The following is a 16,224-nucleotide window of genomic DNA, read 5'->3' as shown; positions in this document are numbered from 1 at the left end:
CACGCACACACACACACACACCCTTCTCTCATCTACCCCTGCATGTTGTTCCTGAGTACCGAACAGAAATAGACAAAACAAGAACTGCATTAATGATCAATCTTTTATGGAAGCTTGTTTACATCATGGATTAATAATAATAATAATAATACAGTTGACTGTGATATTTGAAATCTTAAAGCTTTGATTATTTTCTTGTAATTACACATTTTATCCTGCAACTTTGAGCAAAATGTGAGATATGAGCTCAGGGATATACAGATTGTAAGATATAAACAGATTTTTTTTCAGTTTATATTTCTTAATTATGACTTTTTTCCTCACAACTGGGATTATCCCGTCTTTAAAATTTCCCCCCAGAAATGGCAAATTTATATCCTCATCATTTCAAGTGATGATTAGCAAGCTTATATCTCACATTTGCAGGTAAAATGTCAAACTGAGATCGTTTTTGCCTCAGAAATGCAAATGTAAATGTCAAAAATGTGAGAACTGAACTCATCAGAGCAAAATAAAAACAAAAAAAATCTACATTTATGTCTACAAAATTGACTTTTTTTCCTGTATTTTTAGTTAAAAACTTCAAATAAAATCTGATTTATATATACTGATCAAAAAATAAATAAATAAAAAAAGAGAACACTTGGAGTTACATTGTGTTGTTTAAGTGTTCCCTTTATTATTATTTTTTGAGCAGTATGTATAATTTCAGATTTCATATATATAATATTATTTTGTATATAAAGTTGAAGTTAGAATAAAAGAAATTTAAAACTTTTTAAAAACCATTTTAAGGTCAAAATTATTAGCCCCTTTAATTTTTTTTAATAGTCTACAGAACAAACAATCGTTATACATTAACTTGCCTAATTACACTAACCTGTCTAGTAAACGTTATTAACCTAGTTAAGCCTTTATGTGACTTTAAGCTGTATAGTCTTAAAAAAATATCTGGTAAAATTTAGCTTAATATCATCATGGCAAAAGATAAAATAAATCAGTTATCACAAATGAGTTATTATGTTTAGAAATGTGTTGAAATAAATCTTCACTCTGTTGAACAGAAATTGGGGTTGGGGGGCTAATAATTCTAACTTCAACTGTATAGGTCTAAATTCACACTTGTAAAAAAAAGAACTGCAATTCTGAGAAGAAAAGTCTGAAATTACAAGATATAAACTCAAATAATTCCAATTATACTTTTTGCAACGTTTGGTTGTTTTTACAGTAGATCACAATTAACATTTTTATTTATATTTTCAATTTATAACCAGCAGCAGAAACAAGCTTTCATAGTTTTGTGAAAAATGACACATTGGTACAATTTAAAAACAAAATCATGTAAAAAAAAAAAAAAGATAAAAAGAACGCAGTTATCCTCTTGAACAAAACCTGACTTCATTGGCTTTGGTGCTCAATAAAACAAGAAAACTTGTGTTGGTTGAACATGGTCCTTTAAAGCTATTGAAAAAGCAAATAATAAGAACAAAAGTAAATAATTAAGTTAAAAATAAACATCTGAAATCCCTCATAAAATCACGATTAACAATTAACACGTTTTTGGAGGCAAATCAGCCATTGTGAGCATGATTTGTGGAATGAGCACCACAACCTAGTGGACAGACATGAGAACAACATGGCATTTACTACACAAGATCACCTTAAGAAGAATCAGACACACACTTGCACACACACAAACTGATCTGTGGAAATGTTCACATTCAGACCGAGAAACAGAAAATGGAGTGTAATTGTTTTTTCAGTGAAAAAAATACACAACAATTTAAAACAAAATAAATAAATACAAAATTATTCACAGCACTGGCTGTCATGTTTCAAACAGCTAATGAATTTATATGGAAAACAATATTATTAATGTGATTATAAATAAAACCCAGCAATCCCTCTTAAAACAAAGCTGAGTGGAAATTTGTTTGTGTGTGTGTCTGCAAATGTGTGTCATTGTATAACACTTTAAATGGACTGTTTTATTGAGTAAATGTGAAAGATTGTTCATTACGGAGTGTACTGTCCTTTAACTAAACAAATCATCAAGAGAGGCCTCAGCAAATGCTTTGCTGTCATAGGACACAAACTCAGAAAATATCATCACGAAGAAAAGAAAATGTCTGTAAAGCAGATTTCAGACATCACATTGTGTCTAAAATAAATAACTCAGTGCATAAGATGTGTTTTCCCTCTCTTTCACATGGCCAGAACGAAAACAAGAAACGCCAACAAGCTTAACGGACAACCAAAGCTCAACCCACAACAAATTATTACACTTCATTTGTTTACAAAATAGTTTTTCTTAAAAATCCAAGTGAGAAAGAAAAGGATGAACGATGAAATTAAAACCGAAAAAGGTGCCGATGGAAACAACTGCGTCTGATTGGCTGACTAACTAATGACATCACGGCTGCGCCCTTGGCTAGAAGTATCAGCTGACGTCTAAATCACATGTACAGCTGTGTGGGTGAATCTCACTTCATCACAAAAGAAATTAAAAGCATATTTTGTGTAAATAAAAAAAAGTAATTTTATTACATCATTGTGCTAAATTAGATTTATGCTAATTACTATGATAATGGTTTTAAATTCTACATTTTGTAAAAAAACATTTTTGACATTGTGGTAATGACAATGATTTAATGTTGTTAAGGTAATGAAATTGTATTGTCATTACAGCAATGTGATTTTTTTGTCATTGTGATAATGAGGATGTTATTGTCATTATAGTATTAATAGCCATTGTCATTTGGCTAATGCTCTTTTTGTGTCATGGTAATGACATTATTTTAATGTTGTCACGGTAATGAGAATGAAATTTTATTGTCATTAGAGTTTTGTGAATTAGATTGTCGGTCATTAAAATAATATGAAAGTTATTGTGATTATTGTGTAAATAGAAGACTTCATTGTCAATTGGCTACCATGATTTTTTGTCATGGTAATGACAATGGTTATTGTTACAGTAATGACAATGGTTAATGTTATGGTAATGAGAATGAAATTTTATTGTCATTACAGCAATGTCAATTAGATTCATTGTGATAATGAGAATGTTATTGTGTATTAGCCATAGTCATTTGATTAATGAGATTTTTGTGTCATGGTAATGACAATGATATGATGTTAAGGTAATGAGAATTATATTTTTTTGTCAATACACCAATGTGAATTAGATTTTCTGTCATTGTGATAATTATATTTTTATTGTGATTATTGTATCTTAGCCATTGGCATTTGGCTAATGAGACTTTGTGTCATGGTAATGACAATTATTTAATGTTGTTAAAGTAATGAGAATTAAATTTTATTAGCATTACAGAAATGTGAATTAGATTTTTTGTTATAATAATGAGATTATTATTGTTATTATTGTATATTAGCCATTGTCATTTGGCTAATGAGATTTTTTTGTCGTGGCAATGACAATGATTTAATGTTGTTAAGGTAATGAGGACAACATGTTAATGTCAATACAGTAACGTGAATTAGACACTCTGTAATTATGATAATGAGAATTTTATTGTGATTATTGTATATTCACCATGAGATTTTGAGCTAATGAGATTTTTTTTTGCCATGGTAATGACAATGATTTAATGTTGTTAAAGTAATGAGAATTACATTTACATTTACATTTTATTAGCATTACAGCAATTAGATTTTCTGTTATTATGATAATGAGATTGTTATTGTTATTATTGTATATTAGCCATTGTCATTTGGCTAATCAGATTTTTTTCGTTGTAATGATTTAATAGACAATGATTTAATGTTGTTAAGGTGATGAGAATGAAATTTCATTGTCATTACAGTAATGCGAATAAGATTTTCTGTCATTATGATAATGAGAATGTTTAGTGTAATTATAGTGTAAATAGTAGACTTCATTGTCAATTGGCTAAGAAAATATTTTTGTCATGGTAATGACAATGACTTAACGATAATAAGAATAGGTAATGAGAATTAGATTTTTGTTATTATGAAAATGAGAATATTCTTATTATTTAAATACAGAACTTCACCGTCAATTCGCTAATGAGATTATTTGTTACAGTAATGATAATGAAATTGTTATTTTATTGTTATTTTATCTAAGTAGATTTTTGTCATTACAGTAATGAAAATTAGATATCATTGTCATTACACTAACATGAATTAGATTTTCTTTAGTTATTATAGTAATCAGTACAAGTTTTAGCCCTGCTAGACTGTCTAGTCTGAATTGAGGATAATGGAAATTAGTTTTTTTCTCATTACCGCAATTTGAATGAGATGTTTTTTTGCATTACAGTAATGAGAATTTTGCACAGAAAAGTTCTCATTTTAATAAAAATAAGAACAAAATAAAAACACAAAATATACTTTTTTTTTCTTTTGAAGACATGCTCTTTGTAAGATGTCAACACAGCTATGTGTTTTCCCGCGTTTGAACCTTACGTTACTGTATAGCGGCCCAAACAGTGGCTGAAGAAATTCAAGTGCTGTCACACAAAAATCGTATCGCCACACGTGCACACACACACACACACACACACTTAATACTTGCTACGATATAAATAAATAGTCAGCTGTCAGTGGGCAAGGGAGAACAGGAGGCTTGCAATAGAAGATCGAGCAAAATACACAGGAAACGGAAATGACGCCCATTGATGTAGTGCTGGACAATTTTTCTGCATGATGGGACTTTTCATGGAAGGTAAGAGCAATCTAGGCCTAGAAAACAAGCTAGCCGTTTTAAGAAATGTCCAGGGGTCAGTTAGTGTAATGGTACAGGACGAGGGCGATAACACTATGTAGTGACCTGACAATAAGGCACAGTGCTCTGTTTGCGTCGATCATTCATGCTGCTGAAAGAAAAAACTAGAACTCTGATGACAAATAGCCTATTATCGTTTTCCCTTCATTCTCCGCTGCTTCCGTTTCTGTCCTAAATGGTGCCAAACAGGAGGATTTTTGCTCTTTAGCACCACAGTATTACACTACTACCATTTGTTCTCCATACAAAGTCAACTATAGTGAGTCCATGAGGTCCTCATCGAAAACATAACGGTCATCACAACTAGTAAACCCTCCAAGCCCAGTCTGCACAATGTCGCACCAAGCTGTTCTGTATCGACATCCAAGAAAATGTGATGCTTATGCTGCACATCAGGAGGGGCTGAAATGGACAAGGTAGCAGTGCAATCATGGATGTATCGTCACAGCTCGTGGATGACGTGTAAATAGATGCGCTATTCTGCAACTTAAATATATTTGGTGCATGTAACATGAGTAAATAAACAGCATTCGATCAAGTCTCGGCGGCTGTCAAGTGCGCAGCCGGTATTGCACGTGGATCCATGGTTTTGGTCAGGGCTTTAGGGCGCATTCAAGATGGCAGTCGCTTGTCAAATCCATCAGTTTGAACAAGTGTCAGTCCCGAATCTTGCAACCAGGCGTGCATTGTGCAGCTGAGGCAAAGGGCGAGCTTTATCATTTGACTGAAGTGTGTTTGGTCCTTGTGCCCTTTCCTTGCTGTTTTTGTTTTGTTGTTGTATTCTTCTTAGCTAAATTGCTTTATTTTATTTTGTTTTTTACAATTTTTTGTTTTCACGATGGCTGAATGCTTCTTCAGTCCTGTTTTGTAAGAGAGGTGTGCTGTGAAAATGAATAGACGGGGATCTGAATATGCAGCCAGAATGCATTCCTGCGGCCCCTCACTGTGTTTGCTGAGGTATCGAGGGGCAGAGTTATGAGGACAGGGCGGGGTTTGAGGGGTCTTGAAGGCGGGGTTTTGAGGGAAATGGGGTGGAGCTTGGCAGTAGTCTCATAATTTTTGCTTTCCTGAGACGATGTTGCGATGAAGCTCTGCATTCAGCTCCACATATTGTCCTTTAGTGCAGTCCAGGAAGTAGAGTTTGTCGGAAACAATGTTGGGGTCGAATCCGTCCCGTCGCATGTCTGTCTTCTGGAATTTAAAAGTTCCTGAAATAAAATAACCCAAACAGTTAAAACAGCAAGCCTATACATAAACAGTTAACTTCAGAATTACAATACCATTGCGACTTTGAAGATTTATATAGTGCCTAAAGAAAATCGTATGATGAATTTATTTAGGCACTGTATAATTCTTTAAAGTTGAAATAAATAAATAAATAATTTGAAATAAATAAATAAATAATTACTTTATTTGTCATACAGCCTGAAATCAAATATATATATATATATATATATATATATATATATATATATATATATATATATATATATATATATATGCATCTTTACATACAACAGTTTATTTATATTTTTCTGGTTCTCGAATCTGATTAGTTGATAGCTGTAAGATTTTAAAGCAATATCAGCACTCATACAGCCTCTTCACCCTTGTGTATTACTCCACCCACACGAGTGGTGAGCAGAGGACTACAGTTAGTCAAATATTGCAACTGTTGGACAACATAATGTTCTTTTGAGGTATTTCAGGCAAGAATGTAGTTGTTTAGATTGCAACTAGCCAGTTTATTTATGAAAATAGTGCCTATTTTAAATATTTATAATTTTGGAGATTCAGCGCTTTGGTGGCCATCAGCCTGTCATACAGAGCAGAGCAAAGATGGTTGACATTCCGCCACAAGATGGCGACAGGCACCGCTTAAGTCACAGGTGTCAAACTCAGTTCCAAAAGGGCCGCAGCTCTGCACAGTTTAGTTCCAACCCTAATTAAACACACCTGATCAAACTAATTGAGTCCTTCAGGCTTGTTTGAAACCTACAGGTAAGTGTGTTGGAGCAGGGTTGGAACTAAACTGTGCAGGGCTTTGGCCCTCCAAGAATTGAGTTTGACACCCCTGACTTAAGTCCTCAGTGGAGAAAAACAGCATTTTTTTCAGCGTGCGGTTCAAACTACAGCTGAACAAATCATTAAAAAACAGATAAGTCAATCTCTCCCTTTGTATTTTGTAGTACTGTATTTACACCATAGTAATCTGGTAGTGTTTGCTTTACTCTGACTTTTTCAGGGTTAATTGTTGTGATCTCCCGATTGCAACAGAGAACTATTGAGAACTCTCTGTAGATTTATAGCATTTCATGCCATTCAGCCTTATTATCTTAAAATGTGAGCAAAGTCACCTGTTTTGTCATCACTTAAGCCATAGAGCTAGTATTAGAATAATTCTTGTGTAAAGGGATGTTTGTGAAGTAGCAATGGTTTCTGCTATTCTATTGCTCAGCTGCAAAGGTGTATGAACGGAGGATGAAAGTAGTTCCTCTTACAAAAAGATTTTTTTAGACTCTCTGTGTTTGATTTTCTTTTTTATATACACGATTGGGCCGTCAAACTATTGCACTCATATGATATTCCGTTTATACAATAAAGTCACTGGTGAGACACTAAAACACTCGGCCTGCGGCCTCTAGCCAACGCACGCCTCGCATCAGTGCCGATCTACAGCCATATCGCACTGCGAGTAAATATATATATATATATATATATATATATATATATATATATATATATATATATATATATATATATATATATTCTTTTCTTTTTCCTTAAGAACAAATATAAAATCGTTGCCAATACAATTAAACATATATATTTTTAATTCAAAAAGCTGGAAAATATTTAAAAAGAACATGGAGCTGCTTGTTAAGCACATTAATTTCAAGTAGCATCAATAGATAATTCACTAGGATTATTCTTAGCCTGGCTGATAAAAAAAATAAATCATAGTAAGTTAATATTTCTTAATTCAGCCTACTTTCATCTAACCGAGTCAAAGCTAAACTCAGCTGGGAGAGTTTGAATATTTCAGCTTAATCTTTTATCCTGCTTTTGTGCAATGCCCCTAAGATTTGTGAAATCTCACCTGTTTTGTCCACTTCTGGTAGAAAGCGCAGAAACACAGGACGGGCATAGGGTGGCAGGGCCTTCTCCAGGTCCCTGCTAAACTTGGCTAGGTCAGTATTGTTTTCCGGGTCTGCTATGGCTGCCATCCCTGCCTTACCTTCAGCACCTGAGGACAAAACATCAATAATAATCGCACAAGGGCAAACTTGGTTTATAACCTAAACCTTAACTGCATAAGGAAAGCCTACAGGCATGAAGAACCCTGAGCCCCTGTGGACTAAAATAACCTGTGTAAGGAGATCATTGCCTGGTCAGGTCGAGTGTCAGTGGTACAAGGACAGACATCTGTGAACTAAGGTAGATAGAGAGTATTGTATCTTACAACAGTCTATACTCTTTGGCAATCTGTTTTATGGCACATTGTACAAGATAAACTATTGATTCTTTGGTCCTGACACATATTGAACTAAACATGAAAAGGGACCAACTATGCCCCATTTACAAGATGTAAAATAAGTCTCTGATGCCCCTAGATTGTGGATGTGAAATTTCAGCTCAAAATAGCCCCCAAACATTTTTTTATACCTCTTTGAACCCCCATGCATAGCAAATGCATTAGCGCTCATTTGTGCACCCATAGGCGTTCTGGTCTAAAAAGGAAGGCGTTCTGAGGCGGACCACTGGCGCGTTGCTAATTTGAGAAACTATAATAGATTTTTCATTAGACCAAAACAAACCCGGTCTAAACTCCGGCGCAGAGTTGCGCCTAGCTTATGCACTGCTTAATACGCACAAGAGAGCGATAGGCAAATATCTTTACATATGAAAAAAATTAAATATTAAGGATATATATAGGATATAATAAGAATATATATAGGATATAAATATAAAGGATTAAAATATTACAAAACATATTATTTTCTAGCCTACATAAATATGAAAAATCACTGCTTTTATGTCTTCATCTCGGGAAGCTTTTTCAGTTCATTCATAACAATTTGCTTTTGTATAATGTTATTATTATTAGCAGTATTATTTATTATATCCATATTTATATTTGTTTTATTAAAAACAAGCTTAGATTTGCCCACCTGTCAGGTTTTAGGGGCACAGCATGTGTTTGAGGATATAACTCAGGTTTTTGAGCACATTTTGCTATTATTATTCATTTATTCTTTTGCTGGAAATTAGAACTGAATTTAGAAATAGTTTTGAAACGAATATTTGTGCTTAATAAACAAAAGTATTTATTTATAGACTAATTGATGTCTGTGCGTAAAGGTTTCCCTATCCAAGAGCAAGTGTGAAAGTAGTTCCATTATCTCTCATTCTCACGCAGTAGATGCTCTGTTTAACAGTTTTCTGTTAATAAACTGTTAACTGTGAGCTGTTTGCTTGTGAAATGCTCATTTTTTCCACTTAGACTTACTTTGGGTCCTGTAAATAGCGAATGCGCTCTTGGCGCGACGCAGCTGACTCTTAAAGGGAATGGGAGATGAGACTCTAATTGGTTTATTCTCAAAACACACCTATAACTCATTAATAAAATAAACTCAACCCTTTTAGACCATGCGCCACTGCGCAAGGCAGATTTCCCGTCCTTAAATTAGCAAAAACGCGTCCTGACATGCCCTGAAAGCGTTTGCGTCCTGTGTTTTGACCGTCAAAATAGAGCTCTTTCTGTTAAAATAACAGGTCACACTTTATTTTCATGGCCCGTTTGTTGAATTTAAGTTACATTGCATCTACATGGCAACTAATTAATTAGATACAAGATATAGACTTTTAGATTGGGGTTAGTGTAAGTTGGCATGTACTTGCAAAGTTTCTTATAGTCAGTTAAATGTCTGTTGAAGGAGCAGTATCAGCAGATATTAAGCAGACAAGACTCAAATGGACCATCAAAATAAAGTGTTACCAAACAATATATTAACTTTACAAACGTTTCAACCATTTGTATGCCCTCTTAATAGAGGCCCAAGCACAAACACTTAAAAAATATGTATCTTACTTGTGCATATATTTCTAGCATCTGTGTTAAAGCACACAATCAAATGGAGTTTACTTTAAACAATGGTCTCAAACTGAATTCCTGGAGAGCCGCAGCTCTGCATAGTTCAACTCCAACCACTTCCAACTCACAACTGCTTAAAAGTCTCTAGTAGTCTTGAACACCTTGATTAGTTGGATCAGCTGTGTTTGATTAGGGTTGGTACAAATCTGTGAAGAGCTGTGGCCCTCAAGGAATTGAGTTTGAGATTTATGCTTTACAAGAATATGTATTTGACTGTGTATCTTAAAAAATTAAAAACACTTGGGCTTATAAAAAGCTAAATTATTTAAAACTAAGCTATTTTTTGTTATTTGGTCCCCAACATACAAATGGAAGTTATCAGCTTAACTCAAGTTTGCTGCACAATAAATCACACATTTAAAGTCTGCGTGATTGGGAAGTTTTTGAGACTTATTCATTACTTCAAACTGAAATGCAATATTGAGTAGGGTGGAAAGCTTTCTTTTGCATATCATTCCATCATAGCAAACTAACTCTAAGAGAGGGTATTAACCTCAGACATTCATTGCAGATTACCAAAACAAACTTTTTTTTCAGTGTATTAACTTGCACCTATTATATATACACCTTAAGAAAAACAATGGGAGCTAGCAATTAAAACTTTTTTTAAGAATTTAAGGTCACTGATATGAAGACAAACAGCGAAAATAAACAGAGAAGAGAGAAGAAAAAAAAAACTCAGATTACCTGGCACCTCCACTCCGTACACCACCACATCTTTCATGTCCAGCAGTCGGCTCAGTGTTCCCTCAACCTCAGTAGTGGAAACGTTTTCTCCTTTCCAGCGAAACGTGTCTCCTGTGCGATCTCGGAAATACATATAGCCGAAGTCGTCCATCACCAGCACGTCCCCTGAGAGAAGAGAGAGAGTTGTTAATTTATTGCCATATCAGCTTCTCTTGCTGTTTTATAGCAAAACCAGATCAAATTTACAACATTTTATATCAGAACATTTTCACTTTTCTGTAATACAAAAACAAAAATAAAAGTATAGATACCTGACAAATATGCACTGTCTCCCTTTTTGAAGACATCCTGGGCAATTTTCTTATTAGTGGCTGTCTGATTGACGTAGCCATCAAATCGCCTGAGGGGGTCGTTCTGAATGATTCGACCCACCAGCTGACCAGGCTCTCCTGAAAATAAGAGGAATGAATGTCTAATGAGATTGTTTTTGCATTTTCTGTAGTGCCTCAAGCAGTATGTAATACTGTCAGCTGATACCTTAGTCAATATTAGGCATCATTATTGTTATCAGTGATAACAATGGCGATATTATTAGAAGATTTGTGTCTTTGCTTTCAAAATGACTTTTATTTTGACAGCACTAAAATGTCTAAAAACAGGAACTCTCATAGTCTTCTTTAGTTTGAGGTTTTTGATTAACAGATCTGACTTGCATGCAAGTATTGCATATTTTCACAAAATTATTTGAGAAAATATGAATCCTAGCTGGTATGGTGGGTACCATGTTTTTTTTTAACAATTTCTAAAAATGCCTAGAATTTGATTAATACATGGTCATCTAAATTATTTTTCTTTATATAAAAATGAGTTCATGTTTCTTTCGCAATTATGCATTTTCAAAAATATTTCGGAAATTATTTAGAAACTATGTTAATTACATTTAAATCTTATGGCTCCATGTATTAATTCATGTGTTTTTAAATGATAATACACCTTTATATTAGCCATCATGCTAAGATATCGAAACTTGCCAACCAAAAAAAGCAGCTATGCAGAAAAATCCAAGTGTTTATATAAATAATATTTTATACATGGTAATAATAATCTGACTTTACATTAATAAAGGCAAATCAAACCGTTGAGACTGACTTTACAGCTAGGAACAAATAAAGAGACAGCTTAAAACGTATTTTCTCTCAGAATTTTCATATCTATAAAATGATCTATATTTATAACTTTTAAAGCAGCTATAAAAATGAATTTACAAGCATATTTTTTCTAATGTCTACACAGCTTCAATCAATAAATAAATATAAAGCAAATGTGACATTACCAGACTTCCAGGTTTATAAAAACTTAGTAGTCTGATTTTTATGTAAAGAACTGTTATATCAATATGAAATGATGCTTAAGAATGCCTTTCTTCCTTCTTTCATGACACATATTATATTCCAAAATTTAATATAATATGATATAATATAATATAATATAATAAAATATAATATAATATAATATAATATAATATAATATAATATAATATAATATAATATAATATAATATAATATAATATAATATAATATAATATAATCAAAAATATGTTTTTCATTTTTTGACCGTTTATAACAAATCAAGCATTTTTAATCAGCTACTTTAAAATCATAAAATCTTTTGTGGTTGTACTCCATGTATCTTTTCTAAGGTTTTTATTTATTTTTACAAGATTTATTTTTACAAATGTTTAAGCAAGTACTGTACCTGGACCGCATGGGATACAGACTCCATCAGGTCCTCTGATGAGCTCCATGGTCTCCTCATCCACTTTGACCAAGCGGATAGGGTAGACATAGGGCAGGATTCGGCTATTAAATCCACAAGCACCTGTCTGAAATTAAAACATCATGTGTTCTCATTAGAATTGCAAAACTACTGTAAACACTATATCAAGCAACTATTTTTTCAATTATCTTAAAGAATCAACATTACAGTATTATCAATATTATTATCTTTTATCCAAGAGAATTAGCGACTGGAGCGCATAATAATTGTACAGTTGAAGACCAAATTATACATTTTTCAAAGGTTTCCTAAGTGCTGCTTAATGGAGAGAATATTTGTTTCCAAGATCTTTTTAAACAATAATTTAACCACCAATTTCAGTTGTCTTTGCCATGATGACAGTACATAATAGTGGTTTTATAAGATACTAGTAGTGCCATATAAAAGTCCTTACTAAGTTAATTAGGTTAACTAGGTTCATTCGGTTAATTAAGCAAGTCATTAGACAAGGGTGGTTTGTTCTGTAGCCAATCAGGAAAAAATTATATCTGATTTTTTTTTTTTTTTATATCTGTTTAATTCTATTTAATTATATTTTTTTAAATGTTTAAAATCATTGTAATACAATCAAAAGATTTTTCTCCAGTAAAAAAAAAAAAATATATATATATATATATATTTGCTATAAAACATTAATTGGGAAATATGTGAAAAAGAGCTAATAATTTAGTTTCAACTGCAGGTGCAAACTCGCATGTAAGCTGAAACTGACCTCTTTAAAACATTCTTCCAAAGCTCTTAGCTAAGCCAGTTAATTGCTTCTAAATTTTTATTGCCAATCTCAGCCAATCATATCCTTTTGTTTTGGATAAATTTTGAAATTCCACAACCAGCTCCGACCAGATCCTGCTCACATTGACTTTTAATGACGAAAAATGCAACATATTAAAATAGGATGAAGCAATTTGGATACACACAAGATTGTGTGATTTTTACAAAAAAAGTGTAAATTCAATATACCGTGTTCAAGGCAGGGCTCGAAATTAACTTTTTTACTTGGTAGCACCGGTGCTCCCAACTTCAAATATTTAGGAGCACCCACCAAAAATGAATGAGCACAGTTGCAAATTGTTTTTTAAGGGATTTATTGTATTGTAAAACAACATCAATAGGACTGACAAAAACCAGAAACAACTATCTAACTAATGCTGCGAAGACATTGATATTTGTGTGCAATAATTTCGAAATGAATGTCTAATAATTAGGCCATAGAATATTAATGATGATAAAAAATGACAATAATAGTAAAAATGAATTACATTTCTCATTATGATACTGCCTTGAATGTGCATGACTGTAGGTTATCTGCTATAAAAAGTCTGTTACTTTATGAAAAATAAATGTATAGTTTGCATCAAACAAAAATGAAGCATTGCAGTAAGAAATATTTATTTTGTACTGCTGTTTTTATATGCATGTCAATTTAATAATATTTCTGCTACAAAACAAACAAAAGATTATAATAAATCATTCAATTCAATGATGAAAGCTGCAAAACAGTCATCAGTAAATAAATAAATAAATAATATACACCTCAAAAAAGAATAGACAAAAGAAAGAATGTAAAGTCTCACTTCTATCACTCTTTAAAAGTTTTGGTTTCAGTTTGTGTCAATTTAAAGGTTCAGTCTGAGCTGATCTTCATTTTTCTGTGTTAGTGGAAAGCAGGCGAGTCAGCCGACCCAATTTATGAGCAGGCAGAGCAGGATTCTTGCGCGAACCATCGGCGCAATACCCCGGTCTTTATTATTAGCCGCAGTTTCAGTGTAAACTTAGTAAAGGCGAGCTTCTTTGGCGATGATATGAACAGTAATAGATTTGACTTTTAGCGGACATTTGCGCTGAACACGCAGTGAATGCAACGCATGGAGATTCGGGCGCCTTCTCCAAGAAGCATGAACTTATTCGCCACGTGACGTGTCATGATCGCTCTCATCTGCGCCTCAACTTTAGGTGGGGTTTGCAAACCTGTGTGCTTTAAGTCTTTACTCTTCAGCCGTTTGCATTTCCCGTGGTCATAAAAGCTCCTTCCCTGTCATCTGACAGCGAAATACCTTGAGTGAATGACAGCTAATATGAACCAATATAGCGGCAGGGAAGAGCGAATCAGCACGTTTTTACAAAAAATCAAAACAGGTCGCACTACAACCATTATCTGCAGTCGCACTAATGCGCCCAAATATATTATATTATATGTCGCAATTTCGAGCCCTGCAAGGTATACCACGGTTTGGAAAAGTCTTTTAAAAACAGTCAAAAACAGTTAAAAACAGTTTTAAACAGTCAAAATTTTCTGTTAGACCATACCTAAGGTATGAGTAAGATTTTTTTATGTAGATTTTTTGTTTTTTTATAGGACAGCAGTATCTCCAGCAGAAAAGATCTCCCAAGATGCTGTTTTAAATAGTTAAAAAAAATCTGTGTTTTTTTAAACAAATTAAGGCAGCAGAAGTCCATAATTCATTTAAATTATTTAGCCTGACACGTTTACTGCTCCAAAAATATTTTAAATTTTTGCCAAATTAAAATATATTGTGTACAAATGTCACCCAGACATTTAAAAATAAAATATTTAGAGCAGTAATCTAAATACCGTGATACTGTGATATTTATATCCAAGGTTACATACCGTCAGAATCTTATACTGGCCCATACCTAGTTACAGGTAATAACATTGTAAAGAATGTTCCATTCTACTTCATAAGACCTCAGTGTATCATCAGTAGACACATGTATTCATTTTGCTTAGCCTATACATTTTTTTGACTATCAAAGTTTTGGTATCTGCTAACATATGTTATATGAATCACCAAGGACCATGGCTTCAGCTAAAAATCTTCTTTATGCTCTATTTAAAAAAATAGAAACGTCGTCTACAATGTCTGTGGGTGTGTATATTATCTTTAAACTGTCATTTTTGGGTAAACTATCTCTTGAAATATTCCATAAGCATACATGCTAGTTTATGATGGCCTCATAAAGTTTATGGTAGTGCACAAATTGCCACAACCCCCAAAAGTGCATCTATCCATTTCCACATGCATTATCCAGTGTTGTAATGATTTACAAGAGTGCTGCTCATAAAGACTGTGTACAGACACTCAGTCTAAAGTGTGTTTTTGTATGGACAGACCTTGTTGTCGAAGTTGCCCAGGCTACAGTTGCACTCAGTGGCACCGTAAAACTCAGCGATCTGTGGTACATTGAAGCGGTTGGTGAATTCCTCCCAGATGGACTGGCGAAGGCCGTTCCCGAGTGCCATGCGCACTTTGTGCTTGCGCTCCGTGTCCTTTCTGGGCTGGTTCAGCAGATAGCGGCAGATTTCACCAATATACTGCACGATCTGAGATGTAGGACAAAATATAAGCACAATTTAAATCCAGGGTAACTTTAATTTGCAGTCGACACAACTGCGACACTAAATTTGAGGTCTGGAGTGTGTTAAACACTGATTTTGATTCTGTTGGATATATAAATCATCACATTAATATTCATCTATGACAGATGTTTCCAGTAGGCCAGTTTCCCATAACTTGTGTAATTACTGTATACAAGTTTAAAGTATACAAACAAAATCTCAAAATTTGTTTAGTTTGTGTATTTAAACTGATTTACATTGTTTGTGTACTTACTTAAAATAAAAATAAAAATAAATAAAAAAAACGGTAAAAGTCTTAGAGCAAGGGTGCCCAAACGTTTTCTTGAAACAATGAAGGGCAAAGCCAAATTTAATTGAGGGTCGTGGGCCGAAGATTAATATCAAGTTGTATTAAAAGTA

The 16,224-nt window shown here is 33.4% G+C and overlaps 1 protein-coding gene across 1 annotated transcript in view; it reads right to left on the bottom strand.

The window, feature by feature from the left end:
• Positions 1–5,591: 5,591 nt before the first annotated feature.
• slc27a4 (solute carrier family 27 member 4) overlaps positions 5,592–16,224 on the bottom strand; it is a 38,958-nt gene continuing 28,325 nt past the window's right edge. The window contains 6 exon segments of the mRNA NM_001017737.1: positions 5,592–5,976; positions 7,869–8,015; positions 10,611–10,775; positions 10,922–11,059; positions 12,366–12,492; positions 15,580–15,789. Of these exon segments, the coding sequence (NP_001017737.1) occupies positions 5,819–5,976; positions 7,869–8,015; positions 10,611–10,775; positions 10,922–11,059; positions 12,366–12,492; positions 15,580–15,789 (945 nt within the window). The 3' untranslated portion in view covers positions 5,592–5,818.

This window comes from Danio rerio, chromosome 10, assembly GCF_049306965.1.
Source record: "Danio rerio strain Tuebingen ecotype United States chromosome 10, GRCz12tu, whole genome shotgun sequence".
In the NCBI taxonomy this organism is placed as follows: Eukaryota; Metazoa; Chordata; class Actinopteri; order Cypriniformes; family Danionidae; genus Danio; species Danio rerio.
This window is presented reverse-complemented; position numbering and strand designations above follow the sequence as displayed.